Source organism: Gopherus evgoodei, chromosome 7, assembly GCF_007399415.2.
Source record: "Gopherus evgoodei ecotype Sinaloan lineage chromosome 7, rGopEvg1_v1.p, whole genome shotgun sequence".
NCBI lineage: Eukaryota > Metazoa > Chordata > Testudines > Testudinidae > Gopherus > Gopherus evgoodei.
The window spans coordinates 81285213-81311649 of record NC_044328.1 but is presented as its reverse complement, the minus strand read 5'-3'; the positions used below and the strand labels follow the sequence as shown (position 1 = coordinate 81311649).

The window sequence follows — 26437 nt, the reverse complement described above, 5'->3', positions numbered from 1 at the left end:
CTTTCCCCCAGTACCAATACAAATCAAAATATTCCCAGCAACTACACATATAAAAGTTAACCTGCCAGATCCACAATTGCAAATAGAATAAAACAATTAAAAAAAACCCTAAACCGCCTGTTTTTTACACACTACTTGAAAAGAGACTTAGAGAGCCTGTAATAATGTCTGGTCTCTCTCAGACCCTCCGAGAGAAGAAAAGAACAAAGAACTCACACCCAAACTTCCCTCCACCCGAATTTAAAAGTATCTTGTCTTCTGATTGGTCTTCTGGTCAGATGTCCAGTTTCCTGCTTGTAATTCTTTACAGGTATAAGAGATATTAACCCTTAACACTCTGTTTATGACGCCCCCCAAATCGCAGACAGTGGGGAATCTCACTGGCGGCGATTTCTTCCTAGAACTCAAAAATAACCAGATTAATACAACACATGCACCTTTACATATACTATTAAATATATAACTAACAGACTTCTACATTTTAAGAACACTTTTTAACTACTGGATTCTGGGAAACTTTCAAGAGAGAGTGCATCAGCTACTTTATTAGAAGCTCCTGAAATGTGTTGAATTTCAATATCAAAATCTTGGAGAGCTAAACTCCATCGAAGAAGTTTTTTGTTGTTCCCCTTGGCAGTATGAAGCCACTTTAGTGCAGCATTGTCGGTCTGTAGCTGGAACTGCCATCCCCAAACGTATGGGTGTAGCTTTTCCAGGGCGTACACAATGGCGTAGCATTTCTTTTCACTGACTGACCAGTGCCTTTCCCTCTCAGACAGTTTTTTGCTGAGAAACACGACAGGATGGAAGTTGAGATCCAGTCCCTCCTGCATGAGAACTACTCCTATACCACACTCAGATGCATCTGTGGTTACTAGGAATGGCTTGTCAAAGTCCGGGGCCCTGAGCACAGGGTCAGACATGAGTGTCGCCTTAAGCTGGGTAAAGGCCTTCTGACACTCATTAGTCCACTTGACTGCATTCGGCTGGGTCTTTTTGGTCAGGTAGGTCAGTGGGGCAGCGATTTGACTGTAGTGTGGTACAAATCACCTGTAGTACCCGGCCAAGCCTAAGCAGGATTGGACCTGTTTCTTGGACTTTGGGACAGGCCACTTTTGGATAGCATCCACCTTGGCCTGTAGGGGGTTTATGGTTCCTCGACCCACCTGGTGTCCCAGGTAAGATACTCTGTTTTGGCCTATTTGACACTTTTTGGCTTTAACAGTTAGTCTGGCCTGCCTGATGCGCTCAAAGACCTATTCCAGGTGTTCGGGCCAGGAGTCAGAAAAGATGGCCACATCATCAAGGTAGGCACCTGCATATTCGCCCAGTCCTGCTAGTAGACCATCTACCAGCCTCTGGAAGGTGGCGGGTGCATTTCCCAGCCTGAAAGGAAGCACATTAAATTCGTACACCCCTGCATGGGTGATGAATGCTGATCTCTCTTTGGCAGGTTCATCTAGCGGTACTTGCCAGTACCCCTTGGTTAAGTCTATTGTAGAGATGAACTGAGCACATCCCAATTTTTCCAATAGCTCATCGGTGTGTGGCTTTGGATAGTTGTCTGGACGAGTTACTGCATTTAGCTTACGGTAGTCCACGCAAAAGCGTATTTCCCCATCTGGTTTGGGTACCAGAACCACTGGAGATGCCCATGCACTGGTAGATGGGCGGATTATACCCATCTGTAGCATGTTCTGGATCTCCCGTTCTATAGCAGCTTGGGCATGAGGAGACACCCGGTATGGTGGGGTTCTAATTGGGTGAGCATTACCTGTGTCAATGGAGTGGTATGCCCGTTCAGTCCGTCCTGGGGTGGCTGAGAACAATGGGGCGAAGCTAGTGCACAGCTCCTTGATTTGTTGCCGCTGCAGACGTTCCAGGGTGGTTGAGAGGTTCACCTCTTTCACGCCACCGTCTTTTTTCCCTTCGTAGTAGACACCGTCAGGCCACTCAGCATTATCTCCTCCCTGGACTGTAAACTGACAAACCTGTAAGTCTCTGGAATAAAAGGGCTTGAGAGAATTAACATGGTAATCTCTGGGCTTTAGAGAGGAATTGGGAAATGCTATGAGGTAGTTAACAGCTCCCAGGTGCTCTTGAACCGTGAATGGCCCTTCCCATGATGTTTCCATTTTATGGGCCTGTTGCGCCTTCAAGACCATAACCTGGTCTCCTACCTTGAAGGAACGTTCTCTGGCATGTCTGTCATACCAGGCCTTTTGCTCTTCCTGAGCATCCTTTAGGTTCTCTCTAGCAAGGGCTAAAGAGTGTCGGAGGGTGCTTTGTAGGTTGCTTACAAAGTCCAGAATGTTAGTTCCCATTGCTGCTTCACCAACTGTAATGGCCCCTTAACCTCATGACCATACACAAGTTCAAACAGTGAAAACCCTAAACTGGGATGTGGTACAGCCCTGTAGGCAAAAAGCAACTGTTGCAACACTAGGTCCCAGTTATTGGAGTGTTCATTGACGAATTTACATATCATGGCCCCCAAAGTTCCATTAAACCTTTCCACCAGGCCATTGGTTTGATGGAGGTACGGGGTGGCAACCAAGTGGTTCACCCCATGAGTTTCCCACAGTTTTTCATGGTCCCTGCCAGGAAATTAGATCCTGAATCTGTAAGAATGTCGGAGGGCAAACCTACCCTGGCAAAAATGTCTGTTAGGGCCTGGCACACAGTGTTAGGCCTGGTGTTGCCTAGAGCTGCTGCTTCCGGCCATCGGTAGCAAAGTCCACAAAAGTCAGTATGTACTGCTTTCCTCTGGGTGTCTTTTTTGGGAAAGGACCCAGAATATCCACAGCTACTCGTTGAAATGGGACCTCAATTATGGGGAGTGGCTGGAGAGGGGCCTTGACCTGGTCTTGGGGCTTTCCCACCCTTTGGCATACCTCACAAGACCGGACATACTTGGCAACGTCCTTGCCCATCCCCTCCCAGTGGAAGGACTTCCCCAACCGGTCCTTGGTTCTGTTCACCCTACCCCATGGCCACTGAGATGATCATGGGCTAAGCTTAAGAGCTTTTCTCTGTACTTAGTTGGAACCACCAACTGTTTTTGCGGATGCCAGTCTTCCTGGTGTCCACCAGAAAGAGTCTCCTTGTATAAAAGTCCTTGTTCTACAACAAACTGGGATCAATTAGAAGAGCTGAGAGGCGGTGGGGTGCTCCGTGCCGCCGCCCAAGCTTTCTGAAGGCTGTCATCTGCTTCCTGCTCAGTCTGGAACTGTTCCCTTGAAGCTGGAGACACCAGTTCTTCCTTAGACTGGGGACTTGGACTTGGTCCCTCTGGAAGCGATGTAGGTGATGGGGTTGTTTCCGTTGCTGGTGAGCCGCTTTCCGCTGGTGCACCAGGGGTTACTTCAGGCTCTGGCTGAACCTCTTGGGTGTGGTTGTCTGCTGCTTCTGCCAGTTCAGGCTCGCTGGTGCCCTCTGGCGTTGGGGCTGAAGATGGATTTGCAAGCACTGTCGTCAGTGCTGGCAACGGTTCTGGTGCTGGCTGCTTTTCCAGTTCCTGGTCTGGGACTGGAGGCACTGTGGCTGTTTCAGTTGTTGGCATGGGATCCGGGTCCACTACCTCTGTCTGGGTCTCTTGTAACACAGACGGGGCCTCAGTGGACGGCTCAGGAACAGGAATGGGTCTGGAAGCTTGCCTGGTTTGGCTACATGTAACCATTCCCACTCTCTTGGCCCGCTTCACCTGGCTGGCCAAATCTTCCCCCAGCAGCATGGGGATGGAATAATTGTCATAAACTGCAAAAGTCCACATTCCTGACCAGCCTTTGTACTGGACAGGCAGTTCAGCTGTAGGCAAGTCTACAGCTTGTGACACGAAGGGGTAAATGGTCACTTGGGTCTTTGGGCTGATGAATTTGGGGTTGACGAAGGATTGGAGGATAGCTGACACTTGTGCCCCCGTGTCTCTCCACGCGGTAACCTTCTTTCCGCCCACTCTCAAAATTTCCCTTCGCTCCAAGGGTATTTGAGAGGCATCTGGGCCTGGGGATCTTTGGTGTGATGGTGGTGTAATGAACTGCACTCGGTTGGGGTTCTTTGGGCAGTTGGCCTTGATATGTCCCAGTTCATTACACTTAAAGCATCTTCCAGCTGACTGGTCACTGGGTCGAGGTGGGTTACTGGAGACTGGTGAGGTGGAAGAATAGAGCGTCTGTGGCTTTCCTTGGGTTGTAGGTGGGGTCTTTGGCTGCCCTCGGTTGTAGGGTTTATTGTCGGTGTGCCCTCTGGGGTATTCGTTCCCCTTGACAGTAGCTTTTTTCTTTTCTGCCACTTCCATCCATTTGGCTCCAATCTCCCCCACCTCGATTACCGTTTTGGGTTTCCCATCTAGGATGTACCTCTCTATTTCCTCAGGAATACCATCTAAGAACTGCTCCTTTTGTATCAGGAGATGCAGCTCGTCCAGATTGTTAACTTTTGTTCCTGATATCCAGGCTTCATAATTCTTTGCAATGTGGTAGGCGTGTCGGGGGAATGACACATCTGGTTTCCATTTTTGGTTTCTGAACCGCCGACGGGCATGTTCAGGTGTTATCCCCATTCTGTATCTGGCTTTAGTCTGAAAAAGTTTATAATCATTCATGTTCTCCTTAGGTATTTCAGCTGCCACCTCTGCTAAGGGTCCACTGAGCTGTGGCCTCAGTTCTACCATGTACTGGTCTTCAGAGATGCTGTACCCAAGGCAGGCCCTTTCAAAATTTTCTAAGAAGGCCTCAGTGTCATCACCTGCCTTGTAGATGGGAAATTTCTTGTGATGTGGAACAATCATTGGCGCAGGGTTGTTAGGACTGGCGGGAGCATCCTGCCTGGCCCGCGCCAAGTCCATTTCATGCTTTCTCTCTTTTTCCCTCTCTTCACTCTGTTTTTGTTGTTTTTCCATTTCTTATTGGTGTTTCTCCCTCTCTCGTTGGTGGGCTGCTTCTTTGGCTGCTCGCTCTCTTTTGTAGGTTTCCTCTTTGGCTGCTTGCTCTCTTTTGTAGGTTTCCTCTTTGATTTTTTCTTCTCTTTCTCTCAGCTCCATCTCTTTTTGTTTTATTTCTAGTTCTTGTAGTTTCTTTTCCATGTCTTGCTTGTTGTCTGTGTTTCTGATTTGTGCCTCTGCCTCCAGTCTTGCCAGTTCCTGTTTCAGGTCCTTGGTAGTCACGGTTCCTGTTTTCTTGTGCTGAGGCGCCCTCTGGTGTTTACTGCCTGAAATGCAGGTTCTCTGTTGGCTTCGTGGGATGGCCTAGCAACAGAGTCCTTTTAACTTCCTAGCCTCTCCCAAAAGAGTTAAAAAGCAAAAGAAACGGTCTTTCATTTACAAATGTGTTCTGGCTGGAGTGCGTTGCTGACCACTTAAGGCTGCTTTGTTTAACAAACGACCGTTGTTAAACCTTAATAGCCCTCCCTATGCACAGCTAGACTGAGCAAGAAAAAAAATTTCTCTAGCTGCAGTTTAAAAAAAATAAATAAACCCTTTCCCTCTGCTTATAACCACCTAGCAGAGAAGCAAATTAATAATCTTACTGGTTTTTGGATTCTTATCTTTCCCACACGCTGCACACCATGTCATAGCAGTCTTTCTCAGATCTGAACCTTAGAGTTCAGAAAATGAGATACTAGCATGAATTTCCCTAAGCTTAATTACCAGCTTAGATCTGATAGGCTGCCACCACCCAAAAATATAGTGTTTTGGGGCACTCTGACCTCCCCAACCTTCCTTGGGGACCCCAAGAACCCAGACCCCTTGGGTTCTTAAAACAAGGAGAAATAAACCGTTCTCCCATCTTCCCCCTCTCAGAACTTCCCTCCCTGGGCTATCCTGAGATACTGATCTAACCTCTTAAATCACCATACAGAGAAGCATCTCCCTTCCCTTCCACAAAGAGGCAAACAGATTCAAGGAAAACAGAGAGAGATTTTATCTCTCCCCCTCCCATCTCCCCACCCGTCCTGGTGAGTTATCCCAATCCCCTGGGATAAAACAAGGAAAACAGAGAAAAAACAATCAATCAGGTTCTCTAAAAAGAAATCTTTTAATAAAAGAAAGGAAAAAGTAAAGAATTATCTCTGTAACTTCAAGATGTCAATATACAGGGTCCTGTAGCTTACAGAAACCAGAAAGAGACTTTCCCCCCAGTGACAATACAAATCAAAATATTCCCAGCAACTACACATATAAAAGTTAACCTGCCAGATCCACAATTGCAAATAAAGTAAAACAATTAAAAAAAAACCCTAAACTGCCTGTTTTTTACTCACTACTTGAAAAGAGACTTAGAGAGCCTGTAGTAATATCTGGTCTCTCTCAGACCCCCCGAGAGAAGAAGGAAAGAACAAAGAACTCACACCCAAACTTCCCTCCACCCGAGTTTAAAAGTATCTTGTCTTCTGATTGGTCTTCTGGTCAGGTGTCCAGTTTCCTGCTTGTAACCCTTTACAGGTATAAGAGACATTAACCCGTAACACTCTGTTTATGACACCAGACCACACGGCAGAATGGCCAGGATCCCGGAGGAGCCGTGCTCTGGGTGTGGGTGTGGGTGTGTCCTGGGAATGCTATGGCCATGTCCCAGCCCTGCTGCTGACCCTGCTGCCATCTGGCCAAGCCCAAGGGTCACTAACTATGCCTCAGGCCCCCAAAATGGCAGGACTGGCTCCCAAGCAGTCAGACTTCACACAATCCCCTGGGTTTTCCCTTCACCTCGGGGCGCCTGTGCCATCGGGTTGTGCTAGGGCCACGTTTCCTCTGGACCCAGAGATGCTCTTTATTTAAAATGAGCACTGAACTTCTCCCCGGCTCATGTGCCTCCAGGAGCTGGGGCTTGGTGGGACCCAGACTCAACTGGTGGGAGCCAGCAGTTCTGTGCTGGAGGTTGTGAGCCCAGCACCCTCCTCTGAGCCCTCCTGCCTGCTCCACTCCCATCCTCCCCATTCATTCCCACCGCTGGGTCATGTCCAGCCGCGGGGACCCAGGCCACGGGGGCTGGACAGCTGGGGTGCTCTGGGTAGCTCTCTGTTGCCGGTGCCCTGCACCATTAGCTAGCAGCCCTGCTCCGCTGACCCTCGGTGTCTCCTGCAGACAGCCTACACCATCCCCATCATGGCGTTTGCCTTCGTGTGCCACCCTGAGGTGCTGCCCATCTACACGGAGCTGAAGGAGTGAGTCGGGGGGGCCGGAATGTGGTGGGGCAAAGGTGGAGAAGGAGGTGTCCCCGGGACCCTACCCCATTGCTCCCTAGAGGAACCTGAGCCAGTGTCGCTCAGTCCCTGAACCCAGGGTAGCTCCATCGTAGGCAATGGAGCGACTCCAGGGGCCAGCGCCAGTGTGGCCAGGATCCACGGCCAGATGGGCCCCTGCCTCTTGTGGCTGGACCATGTGCCCCAGCCAGGGGCCCCATTGCTGCAAGTGGCCTCTGCTGCCCTGGGACTCCCAGTTCTGGGTTCTGCTCCAGCGGGTTCTGGTGCCGCCCCAGCCTCACTGTCCAGAGTGACCTGCCTTTTGGCACCTGGAGCCCAGACACAGGTCACTGGGGGCACCCCCGGCCATTGTGGGGACCCCCAATCCATGCCAGCTTTGCAGCTCATGCCTTCAACTTGATGGCCTCCTGGCTGACAGACCCACGTGGGGCAGGGATCATCCACCGTTCACCTGCCCCTTTCTACAGCAGGGTCAATGGTAGGAGCAGCTCCTGCCTCCCGTCCTGTCTCTGTGTCAGGCTGACGCCCTCTCCTGGCACCAGAGAGCCCTGCACACAGCGAGGGTGGCTACTTGGGCAGCTGAGATGTCCCCAGGACACAGCCTGTGAGGATCCCTCCGATGCTTGGGGCACCAGGGGCAGGGAGGGCGATGGGGTGCTGCTCCCCAGCCAAGCCTGCCAGGGACCCATCCGTTCTGGGCTGCCGCGCACCAGCTGGCACCACGGGGTTTGCCTCAGGAATGTGCCTCTCCCTCGCCAGTGCGATGCAGGAGGGACCCAGCTTAGTAGCCTGGCAAGGCCTTGGTATCGAGAGCCTGGCTCCGCAGCTGGGGGGTCATGGGTGCCATGCTCAAGACCAACATGGGGCCCAGACTGGGAAGGTTGAGAGCCGTGGCCTAGAGGCCCCCTGGAGCGGGATGTGCCCAGCTCATGTGGCTGATGGCTGCCGGCAGATGGCAAATTTAATCCTGCTCTGGGCATCCTGCAGCCCCTCCAAGAAGAAGATGCAGGGCATCTCGAACATCTCCATTGCTGTCATGTATGTTATGTACTTCCTGGCTGCCCTCTTCGGCTACCTCACATTCTATGGTGAGTGCTCCCCCAGGCGATCCCCACTCCCCCACTCCCGAAGGCCAGGAGCGGGCCCCTGCCCATCGCTAGCCCCAGAGGGACCCAGCCAGAGCTGGATTATTGGCTCCATTGGCTGCGTGGCTCAAGGGGCAGGAGCCATGGGGCTCACGGCTATGGGGCTGTCCTCTCCTGCCTAGGTACCACCAGACCCAGCCCATGGCAGGAGCCATGGGGCTCACACTATGGGGCTACCATCTCCTGCCCAGGTACCCCCAGACCCAGCCGTGGCAGGGCCCCTCTAGTGCGATCTACCCAGCGAGATCTTGTTGCTGGGCTCCCAGTCTCTAGGGCTGAGTGGTTCTGCTGTCACGCACCAACCCAGTGCCACACCAGGCTGTTGCAGAGCCATGTTGGCCGGTTTCCCTGCGGGACAGGTCTCCCCTTGGGCCAGCAGGATGGGTGGGGCTTGCCTTGGGCGTGACAGACACAGGTTACACCCTGCAGGCCGGGTGGAGTCAGAGCTGCTGCACACCTACAGCTACGTGGACCCCTTTGACGTGCTGATTCTGTGCGTGCGCGTGGCAGTGCTGATCGCCGTGACACTGACTGTTCCCATCGTCCTCTTCCCGGTAGGTGATGCCACTGCCAGTCACAGGGGGAAGAGGGGGCAGAACAGGGCCTTTCCCCTGACATCAGGGGTTGTGGCTCCCTGTGCAGTGCCCCATCCTGGGGGACACTGGTGCTGTGGTCTCAGGCCTCTGCATGGCCTCAGTTGACACAGGCTGGCTGCTTGTGGGCAGTGCCAGCAGAGGCTGGATGGGCCTTGGTAACTGAAGGCAGCCCAGTGTGGAGCCCCGGCACCGTGTGGTCCTTGTCAGGTGCCTGGGGTTTCTCTGGAAATGGACATTTATACAAACTGCAGGAAGGGAGCTAGGGGAGCCAGCCAGAGACTGGGGCAAGCAGGCCCCAGGGACCATCGTGATGGGCACCATACTACAGGTTGTCCCTGGTGGGTGTGGGGTGGGCGGGGCCCAGAGGCCATGGTGATGGGGACCATACTACAGGGGGGTCATGGTGGGTGTGGTGGTCCCAGAGCAGGCTGGGCTCCGGAAAGGGAACTGGCTGTGGGCCCCATGCTGGGCAAACAATCTGACCCTCTCCTCTCTAGGTGCGCCGCGCCATCCAGCAGATGCTCTTTCAAGGCAAGGACTTCAGCTGGGTCCGTCATGTAGCGATCGCTGTGGTCCTGCTGATCACCATCAACCTGCTGGTCATCTTCGCCCCCTCCATTCTCGGCATCTTCGGCCTGATTGGTGAGTCCTGGCACGTGCTGCCTGAGCCGCCCCCACGGCACTGCAGGGAGCCCAGCGCTTTCTGCACCAGCACCCTGTAGGCTGGGAAATAGTGTCTGGTCTGTTGTGCCAGATTCCCAGGTCCCAGGGCGTGAAATCCACAGCTCTTCCCCAGCGCAGGGCTAGCATCCCATGCATGCTGCCCCCTGCTGGCCTGCCTCAGCCCTGAGTTGGAGGGACCTGTACAAATACAGCTCAGCCACACAAGGGAAGGAGTGCCAGTGGGGAAACTGAGGTACTGAGCGTGCTTTGCCCAAGGCCACAGAGTGAGTCAGTAGCAGTGCTGGGATTGGATCCCAGTGGTGAGGGAGTTCAGTCTCCACAGCCTGGGAATCCTTGCCCTTGCTGTTACAGGGGAGGCGGTATTGCCTACTGGGTAGGGCCTGGCCTAGCAATCTGGACGACCTCAGCTGGGTCACGTTTCCTCTCTGTGCTTCAGGGTCCTCTCCCAGCCTGGGGATTTCTGCTCCATCCCCCGCCCAGCCCACAATATCTGCCCCATAGCACTATCAGTATGGCAGGCCCATTGGTCCCTGCTTCAGCTGAGCCCCTCCCAACTCCTCTCAGGAGTGGCCCAGACAGGCAAAAGGCCCCACCTCCCTTTGCTGCTCCCCTCTGATCATTGTAACCGCAGGGTTTAAATGCGGCACCGGCTGCTCTCCCTTGTCCCCGGACTTGGAGTCCTGGCCTGACCGCTGTATTAGCTCAAAACCCAGGGCTCCAGGCTGCAGCCTGAGGGCTTCTGTTTGTTTGCAGTTAGGTGTTTTTTAATTCCTAGTATCAGAGGGGCAGCCGTGTTAGTCTGTATCCACAAAACCAACGAGGAGTCCGATGGCACCTTAAAAACTAACAGATTTATTTGGGCATAAGCTTTCGTGGGTAAAAAACCCACTTCTTCAGTCTCCATGCATCTGAAGAAGTGGGTTTTTTTACCCACGAAAGCTTATGCCCAAATAAATCTGTTAGTCTTAAAGGTGCCACTGGACTCCTCATTAAATCTGTTCCTTGGATCCCTGGCTGGCCCCACTCCACGAGGGGTCCCGGTGCAAGGCCAGCACCTGAGGATTGTGCCAGGGTCGCTAGCCCCACTGGTTCCAAGGAAACTAATACAGGGGGCTTGGCTCAAGGAGTCAGGTGGCTGTGGGGGGCTGGTGTGACAGGTTTGCCCAAGACGTTAGGTGATTAGGCAGAGGCTGCAGGATTTTTAGGGGAGGAGATGGAGGAGCACACCAAGTGACTACATTTTAAAGCTTTGTTAATAAAAAGATAAAATAACAGTGGAGAGTGCTGGGGTTTTAATATTATTTAGAGGAAGGAAGAAAGCTTTAGTGCCACAAGCCTTAATCCATTTTATACTTACATTTGTACTACCTGAGGTTGGCCAAGCCTGGGTGTAATGTAAGAAGACGAGAGGGAAGGGGGGACGGGAGTTTTGTTTTGTGCACAGATTGTCTGGGGTTTGCTGTTGATTTTTAATTTTCTTTGACTTTTAGGAGGGTTTTTAAGTTTTAGGTTTTTTTAGCTGCATGATTTTTGGCTGCATAAAGTTTGTTTGAGTGCTGTGACCTTGGACTGGGGCCCGCATCTTATTTTTGGATTCAGCTGAGAGCTGAGGCATTGAGTTAACCCATTTTTTTTTTTTTTTAGCCTTTTGCAAACTGCAAAAAAAACCCAACATATTTTCCAAGGCATTTTGGAAAGAGTTAAAGGTATATAACTCTTTCCAAAATGCCTTGCAATAGTATTAGCAACCTACAATGCTAATTTGCCTCCCCCCAAAAAAACCTAAAGAAAAAGCCACTAAATTATAACACTTGGCACTACTGGCTGCTCCCCTGCACCCCTGTACCCATTCTCTCCTGTTGTTCTCCAGGTGCCACATCAGCCCCCTGCCTCATCTTCATCTTCCCGGCCATCTTCTACATCCGCATCGTGCCCAAAGACAAGGAGCCCCCGAAGTCCACCCCCAAGATCCTGGTACGTCCTCTCCAGCCAAGCTGACTGTCGGGGGGAATCGTGCCACTAATGGGCACTGAAGAGGGTGGCCCTGGGCCAGCGTTGACTCTGCTTTTGGGGCCCCCTCCAGAGGCCTCCTGCCCAGCTCTCAGGGGTGCTGGGCACTGACCCCCCACTGAGAGGGCATAGAACCAGCCAGGCAATCGACATGGCTGAGGTCATGCCTCCCTGACAGTGTGTTTCAAGTCAGTCACCCAACATTAACGGCCATCAATATTCTGAAAATATGGGCCTTAATTTCCAGAGTCCTCCCCTCTGTGTGTATGGGAGGGCACAATTTTAGGGGGAACTTCTAGGGGCGGCTCTCTCTTTAGAAGCAAGGAGGTCGCATTTATAGCATGGGAGGCTCCTCAGATGTCACGTGGATACAACCCAGGAGTCCTGAATCTGAGACCATCACCACTAACCACTAGACCCCACTCCCCTCCTAGAGCTGGGGATAGAACCTAAGTTCTCTCTAAGCTGCACAGCCGCGCAGCAGGCTATTAAGGGCCATGCAGGTGTGCAGCAGGGAGAGGCTTCTCTCCTCCGGCCCTGGGCTGCTGAGGCATGAGAGGGCTGGGGGCAGTCCAGTCCTCTCTCCCTAGGGCAGCCTGCCCCCCAAATCCCTAATCCCCTTCCCCACCCCAGAACCTGCACCCCCTGCCAGAGCCCTCACCCCCCTGTTCCCTAACCCTCTTCCCCAGTCCGGAGCCCCCTGCTGTACCCCAAATCCCTGATCCCCAGTCCCACCCCAGGGCCCGCACCCCCAGATGGAGCCCTCACCCCCTCACACCCCAACCCTCTGCCCTAGCCCGGAGCCCCCTCATGCACCCCAACCCCCTCACTCCAGCCCAACCCCAGAGCCCTCAACCCCAGCTGGAGCCCTCAACCCGTCGCACCCCAATCCCCTGCCCAAGCCCTGAGCACCCTCCCACACTCCAAACCCCTCATCCCTGGTCCCACCCCAGAGCCTGCACCACCAGCCAGAGCCCTCACCCCCACACACACCTACCAACCCTCTGTCCTAATCCCCTGCCCAAGTCCTGAGCAACCTCCCACACCCCAAACCTCTCATCCCCGGCCACACCCCACAGCCTGCACCCCCAGCCAGAGCCCTCACCTCCTGCAACCCAACCCCCTGCCCCAGCCCTGAGTTCCCTCCCACAGGTGGGCTGGGTTGAGGGCAGAGCTGCGTGTCTGACAGGCACAGGTGGGCAGAGTCAGGGCAGAGCTGTATGAGAGGCATAGGTAGGCGGGGCTGGCGATGGAACTGTGTGTCTCAGGGGTACAGGTGGACAGGGTCGGGGGGAACTGTGTGTCTGAGGGGCACATGGGGCAGTGTCAGGGGTGGAGCTGTGTTTTTGGGGATGCAGGTGGGTGGGGTCGAGGGCGAAGCTGTGTGTCTGAGGGCAACAGGTGGGCAGAGTCAGCAGCGGAGCTCTGTGTCTCGGGGGCACAGGTGAGCAGCGTAAGGGGTGGATCTGTGTGTTTCAGGGGTACAGGTGGGCAGGGCTGGGGGGAACTGGGTGTCTGAGGGGCACGGGAGGGTGGAATCAAAGGCAGAGATGTGTGCATGGGGGCATGGGTGGGCTGGGCCGAGGGCAGGGCTGTGTGTCTGAGGGTCACTGGTGGGCAAAGTCGGGGACGAGCTGTGTGTCTGAGGGGCACTAGTGAGTTGGGGCAGGACCAGTCCTGTGGGTCTGAGGGTCATGGATGGGGGGGGTCGAAGGTAGAGCTGTGTGTCTGAGGGGCACAGGTGGGGGGGCGGAGCTTTGTATCTTAGGGTGAGGGGCACAGGTGGGTGGGGTTGGGAGCAGAGCAGTGTGTCTGAGCAGCACAGGTGTGTGGGGTCCGATGCAGAGCTGTGTATCTGAGGGGCACAGCTGGGCAGGATTGGGGGTGGAGCTGTGTGTCTGAAGGGCACAGGTGGGCAGAGTGGGGCGGAGCTTTGTGTCTGAGAGGTGCAGGTGGGCTTGGTTGAGGGGCGACCTGTGTGTCTGAATGGTGCAGGTGGGCGGGGTCGGGGGCGAAGCTCTGTGTCTGTTGGGCACAGGAGGGTGGGCTCGTAGGAGCAGTGGGTCTGGGGGGCATGGGTGGGCGGGGCTGGCGGTGGAGCTGTGTGTCTCAGGGGTACAGGTGGGTGGAGCGGGGGCAGTCCAGTGTGTCTGAGGGTCACGGATGGGCAGGATAGAAGGTAGAGCTGTGTGTCTGAGGGCCAGAGGTGGGTGTGGTATGGGGCAGAAGTGTGTGTCTGAGGGGCATGCGTGGGTGGGGTTGGGGGCAGAACAGTGTGTCTGAGAGGCAGAGGTGGGCTGAGTCGAGGTTGGAGCTGTGTGTCTGGGGAGCACAGGTGGGTGAGGCTGAGAGTTGAGCTGTGTGTCTGAGGGGTTGCGGTGGGCAAGGTTGGGGACGGAGGTCTGGGTCTGTTGGGCGCATGTGGGTGGGGTCAGATGTCTGGAATTGTGCCCAGTGGGCTGAGCCTGCCCTGGGGCTCATGTCTGCTGCCCCCTGTCTCCTCCCTTGCAGGCTGCCGGCTTCGCAGGCCTCGGTGTGCTCTTCATGGTCATGAGTCTCAGCTTCATCATCAGCGACTGGGCAACGGGCAGTGCCAAGAGTGGGGGTAGCCACTAGAGGGCAGCAGGAAGCGCCCTCCCACTCCCACCCCACACCCTGGAAGATGGGGCTGTCTGAGCCATGCTCCCCTGCCCCTGTCCTGCTGCTAGTACTGTCCAGTGACCCGGTCCTCACTGCTGCCGAGCCAGGGACATGCCTGGGGCCCTGCGGCACTACTGGGATTTCCCCAGCGCAGGTGAGCCAGACCTTCACAGCTAATAAATGTAGCATGGGGGGGCCAAGCAATCCCCCAGCTGAGGGGTGGGCACAGCTAAGCTGGGCCAGTCCAGCTGAGGAGCTTCGAGTGCCAGAAGGAGCAGAAGCAGGTCTAATGGCTGTAGCATGGGAGTGGGCTCTATTCCCTGCTCTGCCCTTGTCCGGCTAGGTGAGCTTGCCTCAGTTTTCCCATCTGTAAAATGGGGCTGCTACTTCCCTACCTCATTGGGGGTCTGGCCGTGAGACAGAGCAGCTCCACGCACATGTGGAGCAGCCAGAAGCCCACGGATGGTGGCACCAGCGAGGCGGGCAGATAATTGTTTCAGGGGGGCAACAAACAGGAAGTGAGTGCTGCCAAGTGGGAAGTGACACAGACAGAGGGCACGTCCTGTCAGGGAGCAGCTCGTCAACAAAAAAGAAATGAAATGGGGGGGGTGAAGTGCTGTCTCGCCTTGTGCCTCAGTTTCCTTTTCCCTGCTGGGGCACAGGGCCAGACACACTCTTCAGAACCCCCTTTTTTTGTTGGGGGTGGAAAGGTCCCATTCTCTGTGCGGTGGCTTCAGAGTTGTGCTAAGCCTGCAGCCATGATCTCACACCTGCCAAGGAGGGTGGCATTTGGAGTAAATTGAGGGGCAGGAATCCCTGCACTGGGGGGAGCAGGGCCTCAGCATGTCTCACCTTGGCCTATGTAAGTGGAGGGTCCAATGCCAGCCCTAATATGCCCACCCCAGCTGCTATTACAATGGGGGCCTTGCCCACTGCCTGGAGCAGTTCCCTGCCCCACAGCACTGAGAGACCGTTCCCCCCTTCTAAGGAGGGCCCTTCCCATTGGCTGTCAGACGGTGCCCCCCTGAGAGTTGGCAGAGTGTACTGGAAATTGTGGCCCTGCCATTGAGCCTGTATAGAAACTAAACAATCCCTAAAACTTGATTTGCTGCTAATCAAAATAGTTTAGGAGAATCTACATTAATTTATATTGTATATGTGCACACACACACACTATTGTTATTGTGTTACTGACCTTGCAGTTAGGGGTTCCATAGGGTGCCCATCCTGTGCGGACCGTGTCAGAGCTGGGAGGGTTCAGTGAAATCATGTTTGGTTGGCTGCTGTCTTTAATTTGGGATGCTCCCTCATTGCTGCTTGTGGTGGGCATGAGGAGCATCAGTTCACCATGGGCCTCTCCTCTTGTCCTCCCACCCTGCCAGTTGGCTGGAGTGAAGCCAGACCTGAGGGGCTGGCAGCGTGCACCAGTTTAATATCTTCTGCACCCCTTTGGACAGGTCTTTTCCACCTCTCTGACCTGCAGTCCCATCAGACTTCAGCCCAAACCAAAGATGGCTCCCAGCCCTCTCCACATGCTATGGTCATGGGCCCCTCTCCCTCACGGTCTGTCTGGCTGAGGGGCAGGATGTGGGCAGAAGAAGCCACTGTGGATGTGGCCTCCTCACAGACCCATGGCAGGAGCCGTTCTTGGGGCCTCGGAGTGGGGAAACCTGCAGAGCTCCCTAGCTAGCTGTAGGGGAGGTGGTCCCCAGGCAGTGAGGGGGCCTCCTGCCCTAATCACTAGTGAGAGTTTGACTGCGCTGCCCCTAGCAGCGTGGGAGCCATGTGATGGTTTTGATTTCCCTAGAGGCATAGGCGGCAGGTTATATATGTTAGCGGTGCTCGGGCTCCAGGAATATTCAGGGCTGAGGACCCTGCTCCAGCAATATTTGGAGCTGGGTCTCTCCCCCGGCCCTGCCTGGATCGGGTCCCGGCCCCACGGGTCTCCCCCTCGCCCACGGCCCGCCACGTCCCTGCCCAACAGAGAGCAGCGTGAGCCTCTCCCCTGCCTGCTTGGGCTGCTAGAGAGCGGCTCCCAGCAGAACTGCTGTCTGCTGCCCAGGGTCCTAGCGCCTGCCATTTGCTAATGGCAAGGCAGGCTGCCCTTACCCTGCCCTAGCCCTGAGCCTCTCCAACGCCCCAAAGCCCTCAGCCCCAGCCAGAGCCCTCACCCCCCGCACCCTAATCCTCTGCCCCAGCCAGAACCCTCATCCCTCTGCACCCTAATCCTCTGCCCCAGCCCTGAGCCCCACCCCACAGCATGAACCCTTCATCCTCAGCCCCAGCCCTCATCCCCCCACACCCTGATCCTCTGCCCCAGCCCTGAGCCCCCTCCTGCATCATGAACCCCTCATCCTCAGCTCCAGCAAGAGCTGTCATCCCTCCGCACCTAATCCTCTGCCACAGCCCTGAGCCCCCTCTTGCATCATGAACTCCTCATCCTCAGCCCCAACCCTCAGCCCCCTTCACCCTAATCTTCAGCCCCAGCCCTGAGCCCTCATCCTCCTGCATCATGAACCCCTCATCCCCAGCTAGAGCACTCATCCCCCTGCACCCTAATCCTCTGCCCCAGCCAGAGCCCTCATCCCTCTGCACCTTAATCCTCTGACCCAGCGCTGAGCTGCTCCACATCATGAACCCCTTATCCTCAGCCCCAACCCTCATCCCCCTGCACCCTAATCCTCTGCCACAGCCCTGAGCTCCCCCGCATAATGAACCCCTCATCCTCAGCCCTCATTCCCCTGCACCCTGATCCTCTGCCCCAGCATGCACCACCTTCCCCTTCCTACACCCCCACCCCCAGCCCAGATCCTGCACCCAAACTCCGTCTCAAAGCCTGTACCTCTCACCCCCTCCTGCACACCCACCCCTGCCCCAGCCCAGAGCCTGCACCCAGCACTCAAACTCCCTCCGAGAGCCTGCACCCCTCACCCCTTCCTACACCCCCACCGCCAGCCCATAGCCTGCACCAAAACTCCTTCCCAAAGCCTGCAGCCCTCACCCCCTATTGCACACCCACCCCCTGCCCCAGCCTGGAGCCTGCACCCAGCACCCAAACTACTTCCCAAAGCCTGCACCCCTCCTGCACCCTAATCCCCAGCCCACGACCTGCACCTCAGACCTCCCCCCCCGAAACTCCGCCCAGAGCCTTAGGCAGGTGGGGGCAGAGTTTGAGGGGGTGGAGTTGGGGGAGCGGGTTCTGGGCACCACCAAAATTTCTACAAACTTGCCACCCATGCCTAGAGGGAGAGCCTGTGTCACTCTGAGCTTTTCCTGTATGAACCTGAGTAGTCCCGGCAGCAGGGCCCTGGTTGTACTGACTGTTACTGGGCTGGGCTGGAAAGTGAACCAATAGGGGCACCTAGATTTGTAGTTAGAGGAAAAACCCCTGCAGAGTCACAGCTCGCCACCTGGCTAGTGAGGGGCTGGGCCTGTGTTCACACTGGGTCTTTCCCTCAATCTTGGCCTAAGGGGGCAGGCTGCCTGGGCATGTGAGGGTCATTCATGGAGGGGTGAAGGCAGCAGCCCCAGCAGTATTGTATCTGTGTTGGCTGGCAGAGAACCCCAGTGGCGCTCCACAATGGGCAGCCCACTGAGGGGAGTGGATGCTGAAGTTCAGCTAGGAGAACTGCAGCAGGTTTTTATGGACTCGCCCAGGTGCCTGGGCTTCTCTGGCAATTCACTTCAGACCTCTCCAGGGATGGGGTGCTTCCCCAAGGGACTCTCCTGCTGTCCTGCCCGGCCAAGTTGGGTCCCCCAGCCCTGAAGCTAGAGCTGGGGGGGCAGCAGGGTGACCTAGCTGCCTTCTTGGATATAGAGTCACATGCAGGCTTGTGGTGCTGATGCTGTGGTGGGGCATATGGGGTTCCTGCACGAGGCCTCCCTGGGCTTGGCTGCAGTGTCACTCCCTGGCTCAGGAACCAGGGCACCCATGGGTACTGGGGGTTGTTGTGGCTGCTGTAACTCAGGGGCATCCCAAACCAAGGCACATCCACTCTCTGCTCCCCGGGGCCCCGACAAGGGCTCTCTCTCGGGTCTGGCCAAACAGAGGAGGGTCGCTGAGCTGGAACAAAACCCATTCATGTCCTTGGGGGTGGGAGAGGCAGCCCTGCTGGCTGGGGGCAGACAAGGGCGATCAGTGGGGAGGAGCTAACACTGTATGACTTCCTGCCAGCCTGCAGTGCCTCCCAACTGCCCACCTGCCCATATCACTCCTCATGCCTCTGGGCGCCATATGCCCAGGAACCTCTGGGTCACACCAAAAAATGAGCGGCTGCCTCCCAGTCTCCGTTTGCTGCGTGACAGGCACCATATGAATTGGGCAGGGGGTGAGGGTAAGGGGTGGGCCAGGGTATTTTCAGCAGCACTGTGATTGCAAGTGAAATTAAGCAGTTTTGATTACGTGCAAATGAAGTAATTCAGAGATGTATTTTTGTATCGGGGTGGAGGAAGCTGGACAGCTTTGTGTCAATACTGTATATGAGTAGGTGTTGCTCTCAGTAGCTTTGTATAGTGTATATATGCTATGTAGTCAGTGGAGAGGGACCACTGTACCAGATGATCTGCCTATGCCGCAGAGAACTGACGGCGAGATCTGGCCATTCAGCCAGCCCAATAGGCTGGTGGCCACTATGATATTGGCTACTAGGGGACGTCTCCAGATGTCATTGTGCTGGTGTTAAACCATCTCCTCCAGGCTGTGAGCAGTAGCCCATGGAGAGTCTCCATGGGCTCTGGATTAGGGCCCTCCTGAAGAGTGGGGAGGGCTAGACAGTTGCAAAGATAAAGGATGGTTTTAGTCAGCTTTATAAGGGCCTGATCCTGCGAGGTGCTGAGCGCCAGCCCGGCAGGGGCAGGCGCTGCAATCAGTGGGTGCTACTTGCCTCCCAGGGATGGCTCAGCACCAGCACCACTCCCATGATTGTGCCAGTCTTGGTTACGTGGTGGCTCTGTGGTATTGGAGAGCTCAAGTTGCTGTGCCCGGCTGGCACGGCAAGGGAGGTATGGGGCATCTTATAACCACAACCAAGGCTCTCTGCTTCTCCCAGCTCGGCTGTGCTCAGTGGGTCATTGCACAAGGGCGCGTGTGCCCCTGCCTGCCCATTAAGAGGTGGGAGGGCACAGGTCAGGTTAGCTGGGTGACGGCAGGTTGGTACAGCAGTCCCTCTCCATGGCTCTGTCTATGAGGCGGCTCAGCAGGCTGCAGCGTAAGGGGTAAAGCTGGTTTCAGTCTCACTTTGCATTCAGGACCCTCCTGCAGGGGTCGGGCTGAGCCTCCCCTGCCAGCGCTGGCCTCCCATCCCCTGTCCCTTCGCTAGCACATTCCCAGCCTGTGAAGGGGGAGCGAGGCACTGGCCAAGGAGCCGCGTGGCTGTACCATGTGATAGGGATTGAGATTGATTTTAAATTATATGGTTAAATTAGATTTTTATTTGAAAAGGAAACAAACACCCTCCCCTTTTTAAATAACAATAAAGGAAAAGCAAAACCTTCCTGGGTTCCGTGTGTTCTTGACACTGGGAGCTAATGGAATGGACCCAGCATGGAGTGAGCTGAGGTCCTGCAGAACTCCATGTGTGCATGGCTGCAGCGCGCATGCCAAACCCATGCTAAAGACTCACGCCCACTGTGGCTCAGGCACAGAATGGGACATACAGCACCCACAGATCAGTGGGGAGCCACACCCTGGAAGGAAGGAAGTCACTCGCTTGTGAATTACTGTATGACATGACTGCCTCCATAGAAACCAATGCGCTCAGCCACTTCCCGTGCGGCCAAAGGCAGATCTAAGGAGTTTATGTTTATCCCCTTCAGGGGTTGAGATGAGCATAAGGTAGGCCTTTCATCTGAGCAGACTGAAAATGGACACAAGGAAATCGTTATTTGTTCAGCATGCAAAATTAACCGGCGGAACTCACTGCTACAAGGTATCACTATGGCCACCAGCAAAGTAGTTTTTTTTTTAAGGCTGAGGCATTTATATAGAGAATGAAAACACCCAGAGTTATCATGGAGAGACTCAAGCATCTAGACAGGTTTTAAAGCTGCATGTTTCAGGGCATAAACCAACTATGACCTAATGCAAGTTAGGAAGGAACTGCCCCTATGGACACGTTATTCCATCATTGTCCACTAGGGGCTTTCTTTCACTTTCCTCTGAAATGGCTGCTGCTGGGTTGCCCTGCTCCGCCAGTTCGTGTCTCATGCATGTATGTGAGCAGGTTGGTAGCTCAGTGGGCACATGCTCTCTGTGGTACAGTGGGCGCACGGCAGCAGAAGCCCAGTCTGTGATCACTGCAGAGTGACTGCACAGTGCAGTGAGTAAGTGCGATGAAGATATTGGTCTAGGGTGACCAGACAGCAAATGTGAAAAATTGGGAGGGTAATAGGAGCCTATATAAGAAAAAGACCCAAAAATCAGGACTGTCCCTATAAAATCGGGACATCTGGTCACCTTACATTGGTCCCTAGGTCACAAGGGAGACACATTGGTGTCAGCCTAGCCTGCAAGTGTCTGTTCTAAGGGCCCCGGTGCACAGGGAGGTGGGTTAGGCCTCCTCTGCTTGGGGATCCCATGGCAATCACTGTCTGGGCCTGGCCCCATCAGCACTCATTTGCTGTAACCATGTGGGTGGAGCCGAAGCAATGGAGAGTGCAGTCAGGCGAGCTCCAGCGACGCTGCTGTTCAGTGAGCTGCACACACAGCCCTGATTCAAGGTAACTCTGTTCCAGCCAAAAAACCGTGGGGCTGCCGTTTTGTCCAGCATCGTCCACGAAACACCGAGGGCTAGGTCAGGCCACGGATCGGAGACACTCCCAGAGCCAGTGTGCAGATGAGTTGGGGCTCTTGCATAGTGATAGGGGCAACTGGGCAGCAGGGTATGGCGGGGGGGGAGTGTCACCTCTTCTCTTAGGGTTACTGCCCCAGCCCCGTGCTAGGAACGTGCCCCCTCCCCCGCCTTTCCCAACAGCACACTGACATGCCTGGCAATGGCAGGATGACCACAGGGAGTCCCCGGCAGAGGGCAACTGCTAGGCCTGCATGGGTGCCATAAGGTTAGCTGCATGGCAAGTCATCCCCTGGCCTTCGTCTGGTGCTTTGCTCCCAGGCAGGCGGCTGGGTGGCACTGCTGTGGGGTGTCAGGGCAGCGAAGCAGAAGAGATGGGAGATGGCGAAGGGCGTGAACCCAGTGGCTGGATGGGGGCCTGATCCTGTCGCCCATCTGAATTGTCCCCTCACACTAGAGCTTGTCACAGAGTAACTGTCCCTTTAAGGGCACTGGGCTCAACTCCTGCCCCGTTACCAGGCTGGCAGGTGATGGGTGTGAGGCTGGGGCTTGCCCTGCAGATAACCTGATTTAGAGACCAAGCAATGCCACGAGGGGCAGAGACAGGCAGGGGCAGGAACCCCAGAGCCGAGTGGGTCTCCTCACGGGAGGGATGGAAAGGCCTGGCTGGGCCCAGACAAGTGGCCAGGAGGGCAGGGCAAGGCCTGGGGCAGAGGCTCGCCAGCCAGCTGAACAGGGCACTCTAGTGCAGAGGGCTCAGAGAGCCTAGGGGACCATTCCTTGCTCCAGTCTGAGCACCCGTCTGACACTGGCCATTGGCTCCCACCCCACTACCCCGTCCTGAGCCCAGTGACTCTAGCCAGCCCAAAGCATGCCATGCCTCAGGAGCCAGCTGGGACCAGGCGGGACTGAGGGGCCCTCAGTGCTCAAGGGAATGGCTTAGGTGAGCCGTGCCCAGGTGAACCCCAGACGGTGTCCATGCCCTGTGCTGCAGAGGAAGGAAAAACTCCCTAAGATGCCAGCCATTACCCAGCCGGAGGAAGTTCGGGTCTAGGGTACGGGGTTTCAAACTGGGAGGGGTTGGGACCCCTCAGGGGGTCGCGAGGTTATTACATGGAGGGTCACAAGCTGTCAGCCTCCACCCCAAACCTTGCTTTTCCTCCAGCATTTATAATGGTGTTAAGTATATTAAAAAGTGTTTTTAATTTATAAGGGAGGGGTCGCACTCAGAGGCTTGCTGTATGAAAGGAGTCACCAGTACAAAAGTTTGAGAACTGCTGGTCTAGGGGGTGTTTGCCGCCACCTTGTGGCCAGGACTGTAGTGCACGCAGATCACTGCTGGAAGCCACAGTACACTGCTGCTGAGCTGGGGGCCGGGGTTGCCACCTGGTTTCAGCCAGGGCCCAGCTCCCTCCCTCAGCTGCAGGCAGAGAGAGAGAGAGGCAGATGCTGGGGAGGGGGACTGGCTTCCGTTTAGTGGCCATGCCCTCCTCCTCTCCCCCGCCGTTGCAGATAGGATGACCAGACGTCCCAATAAAATCAGGACTGTCCTGATATTTAGGTGTTTGTCCCAATATTTCACTCCGCCGGCAGCACTTGGCTTTTTTTTTTTTTACCCTCTGCCGGCGGACCCCGCCCCCCCCCCCCATGTATCCCAATATTTTCTCCCTCTCATCCGGACACCCTAGTTGCAGAATCCCAGCACAACTGGGCAGTGTGGGCAGCTGGGGCTGGGCAACACACAGCACCAGGGGTGAGACTGCCCAGGTGCACCTGGGGTGGGAGAGTGTGGCAGTGCCCCCTCTGCCTCTTCTTGTGTCCTCTAGAAGAGGGAAAGGAGCCCTGGCCCCAGGCTAGCCAAGTGCAGGTGGGACCCCATGTTGCAGTCTTTGAGGGGTGGGGGACTGCTGCAGGGTTTCAGCTGTCTATACACACATACACCCTGTAGGGGTGCAAACCCTCTGCTGAGTCTCCACCCCTTCCCTGCAGCCCTACCTAGTACTGGTCTGGGGTCAGTAGTGACTCAGAATCAATCACAGCACTCCCTGCAGCGCAGTGCCCCTTAGCACCACAGTGTGTGGCGGGATGCATCCTCTCCACCAATCCCTGCAGCACCGCACCTCCGAACATGCACTGTCACGAAGTGAAACCCCCTCCCCACCCTCTTTGCTGATTCTGAGCAGAGCTGGGAGCACGCAGCAGAATTCAGCGCCTGCTCTGTATTCGACACCTCAGGACTGGGAGCAAGGCTCCTGCCTCCTCTGCCAAGGGATCGGACTTCCATGGCATGCAGAGGAGTGAGGGCATTCCTACGGTGTCTATCAGCAACTCCTTAGCGGCACTGAGAGACCAGCATGGCCTGCACCTCTCTGGCATGCAGCTTGCCTGGGCACTGGTCCACTGCCACAGCGACCAGCTCAGGTCCCACACACCCCACACCGCAGCTTGCCCAATGTGTGGGAAGGGCCCAGCAGCCCCCAAGCAGCATGTAGCAGTGGCTAGTCTGTGCTGGGAGGGTGACGGCCCGAGGAACCCTGGGCAGGGCTGATGGCTGCAGGTCCCCATGGCACCATGGAAGCAGTGGTGGGGAGGTCTGCCTCCCTGCCCCAGGCTGCATGGGCTACCTAGGGTGACCAGATGTCCCGATAAAATCGGGACTGTCCCGATATTTAACCTTTTGTCCTGCATCCTGATCAATGTACGATTGGGACACCATTTGTCCCGATATTCAGGTAAGGAGGCGAGCGGGAGGGAGGCGCTGACCGGCGCGCTGCATTCCTGCTCCCCCCCCCGCACTTCCCGCTGCGTAACAGCAATTTTGCAGCACTTAATGTTTTCCAGGAGGGACGGGGAGGAGTGGGGTGTGGCGCGCACAGGGGAGGAGGTAAAGAAGAGACAGGGCAGGGGTGGGGACTTGGGGGAAGGGGGTGGAATGGGGGAGGGGCAAGGGAGGTGCAGGGGCAGGAAGAGGTGGCGGGTGGGCGAGCACCCACCCGGCAGAGGGGAAGTCGGCACTGTAGGGGTGAGTGGGGGGTGGGGGGTGAAGAGGCAAGCAGCAGGCGGGCGAGCACGCAGGTGGGGAGATGAGCAGTGGTTGGGGGACTGAGGAGGGATGCAACAAGCCAGCAGCAGGCCAGAGGATGAGGAAGGGTGTGGGGGGGCGAGTGGGGAGGGGGCAGGACCTGGGGCAGAGTAGGGGAGGAGCGGGGGGTGGACTGTGGGCGGGGCTGATGGCACCCCAATGTGTCCTGATATTTTAGTGTGGTGATCTGGTCACGCTAGGGCTGCCCAGCAATCACTGTACTGTAACAGGCTTTGGGATTCCCCCAGCTGGCCACTGGATGGCCCCATTGCCCTGCTCACCCCGAGGGCCGCGCCCAAGAGTTATTGCCCAGAGATTCTGTGCAGGGCCAAGCTGCAGGAGGGGATGGGACCGCCATAAGGTGCCTTGGGGGAAGGCAGCCGGGTGGGTAGGGGGCAGTTGGGCAGGATTGGGCCCCCTGTGACTCTCTGTCTGAAATGTTTGACTAGATGCCATTTAATGTCCTGAGCAGGACTGCAACTGTGCCAGGGCCCACTGCTCATTGCTCCTGAGCCTCTCGCTGCCCTCCACACAGGACACCCCAGGAAAGGGCAACCCCTGCATTTCGGATCCAGCGGGCACTGGGGTGCAAAGCACATGGGGGCTGCAGGTAGCACCCCGACTTCAGAGGCCCCCGCTCTCCCCTGGGCTGGAGCAGCAGGGCAGTATGTGCTCCCCGAGGGCATGGGGCTCTGATGTTTTCACATTGCTTGAACTTACCCCCCAACTCCCCTCCCCCCACACACAAACAGACAGAGGGTTGTAGCTGCAGCTTGCCCACTCCTCCACTCCCTCACCCCTGTCACCCTGCTCCCGCTGGCAGGGTTGCTGTGGTACAGGGCAGACGATTTAATGTGAGCCTCTAGGAGTCAGTCCCCCTTCCCCTCCCCAGGCTTTGCACTGTCCCATGTACCAAAGAATCCTGAATCTTCAAAGAGCAGAATCTGGATCTGCCCTGTATCACATTTGTTTGCAGGAGTCACTGCAGGGAGAGGGGTCATCGCAGGGTATAGGGGGTCACATTGTACCGATAGCAGGAGTCACGGGGGGGGGGTCACACTGCACTGATAGCAGGGGTCACTGAGGGGGTTGGGGTCTCACTTAGGGTGACCAGACAGCAAATGTGAAAAATAGGGGTTGGGGGTAATAGGAACCTATATAAGAAAAAGACCCCAAAATCGGGGCTATTCCTATAAAATTGGGACATCTGGTCACCCTAGTCTCACTGCAGGGGGAGGGGTTACATTGCATGAGAGTGGAGGGGTCTCACTGCAGGGGGAGGGGTCACACTGCACTGATAGCGGGGAGTGACAGAGTGAACTGTCTCAGAGGTGAACAAAATAATGCCTAGGTAGCTGTAGGTGGCTGAACTATGGAGAGTTAAACCCCAGGGCAGGGTGGGGGGAGGATGGCTCTAATCCACGCCCAGGCCCTGCAGAGGTTGCTGTGAGTGGGAGAAGTCTGGGGCCTATATAAGTCTGACCAGCTCAGCCTTAGGCCCAGATAGAGAAGTAGTAGTACAGGTGGTGAGCTGTTACGAAGTGCTGTAGGAAACAGCCCAAGACCAGGGCACGGGGAGCTGTACTGTGCTGGAGAGGAAGGTACTGAATGTACTGGCGGTTGGGCATAAACCGAGACATCTGCATAAAGACTGTGTGTGCAGAGTATGGAGAGCTTAAGGAGAAAGCGACAAAAGGGAATACATGTGGGGGGACTTGAAATACTGATGGGGCATTGATAAGAACTGCCTTGTTCTCTGGCTTCCTACACTCCCCCTCCCCCTTTGCTTTCTGGGGTGGCCAGGTCATCCCACCCCCCAGGCAATCCTCTTGGGACATTGGAGGCCAGCAGTGGAGCATTCCTCCTGTTCTACCCTGTTGTACAGAATCGTCTATAGAGATTGGGCTCGTTCTGGTTGCTTGGTTTAGCATGCGGGTGCGGGGTGGGATGCTGGCCTGTGATGGATCAGACTGGGTGACCTGGTGAGCCCGTTGGGCAGAGTCAGAACTCAAGACTGCTTTAGGTTGCAGACTCCCAGCCATTACCTGTCTGGATTGCAGTTGCTCTGAGACTTGCTGACTATCCCAGCAGGTCAGACCATAGAAGAGCTGCCCAGCCATTTTCAGTCTATTACTCAATTCCCTACAAAATGCAGCTCTGCGGAGAACAAATTGTGATGAAATTGGAGATTTTTATAGTTTTACATGAATAGCATGTGTGTACCTCAGTTTCCCTGTGTGCTGCATGTTTAACAAGATGGTGGGAGAGAGTTGGTTTTTGCAGAAGACCAGG

General features: G+C 55.6%; 1 protein-coding gene across 1 annotated transcript in view; it reads left to right on the top strand.

The window, feature by feature from the left end:
* Positions 1–16327, top strand: part of SLC38A3 (solute carrier family 38 member 3) — a 71426-nt gene extending 55099 nt beyond the window's left edge. The window contains exons 11-16 of the mRNA XM_030570949.1: positions 7082–7161; positions 8188–8288; positions 8775–8899; positions 9439–9583; positions 11496–11599; positions 14147–16327. Coding sequence (XP_030426809.1) covers positions 7082–7161; positions 8188–8288; positions 8775–8899; positions 9439–9583; positions 11496–11599; positions 14147–14251 — 660 coding nt within the window. The 3' untranslated portion in view covers positions 14252–16327. The remainder of the gene's footprint in view (positions 1–7081; positions 7162–8187; positions 8289–8774; positions 8900–9438; positions 9584–11495; positions 11600–14146) is intronic.
* The last annotated feature ends 10110 nt before the right edge of the window (positions 16328–26437 follow it).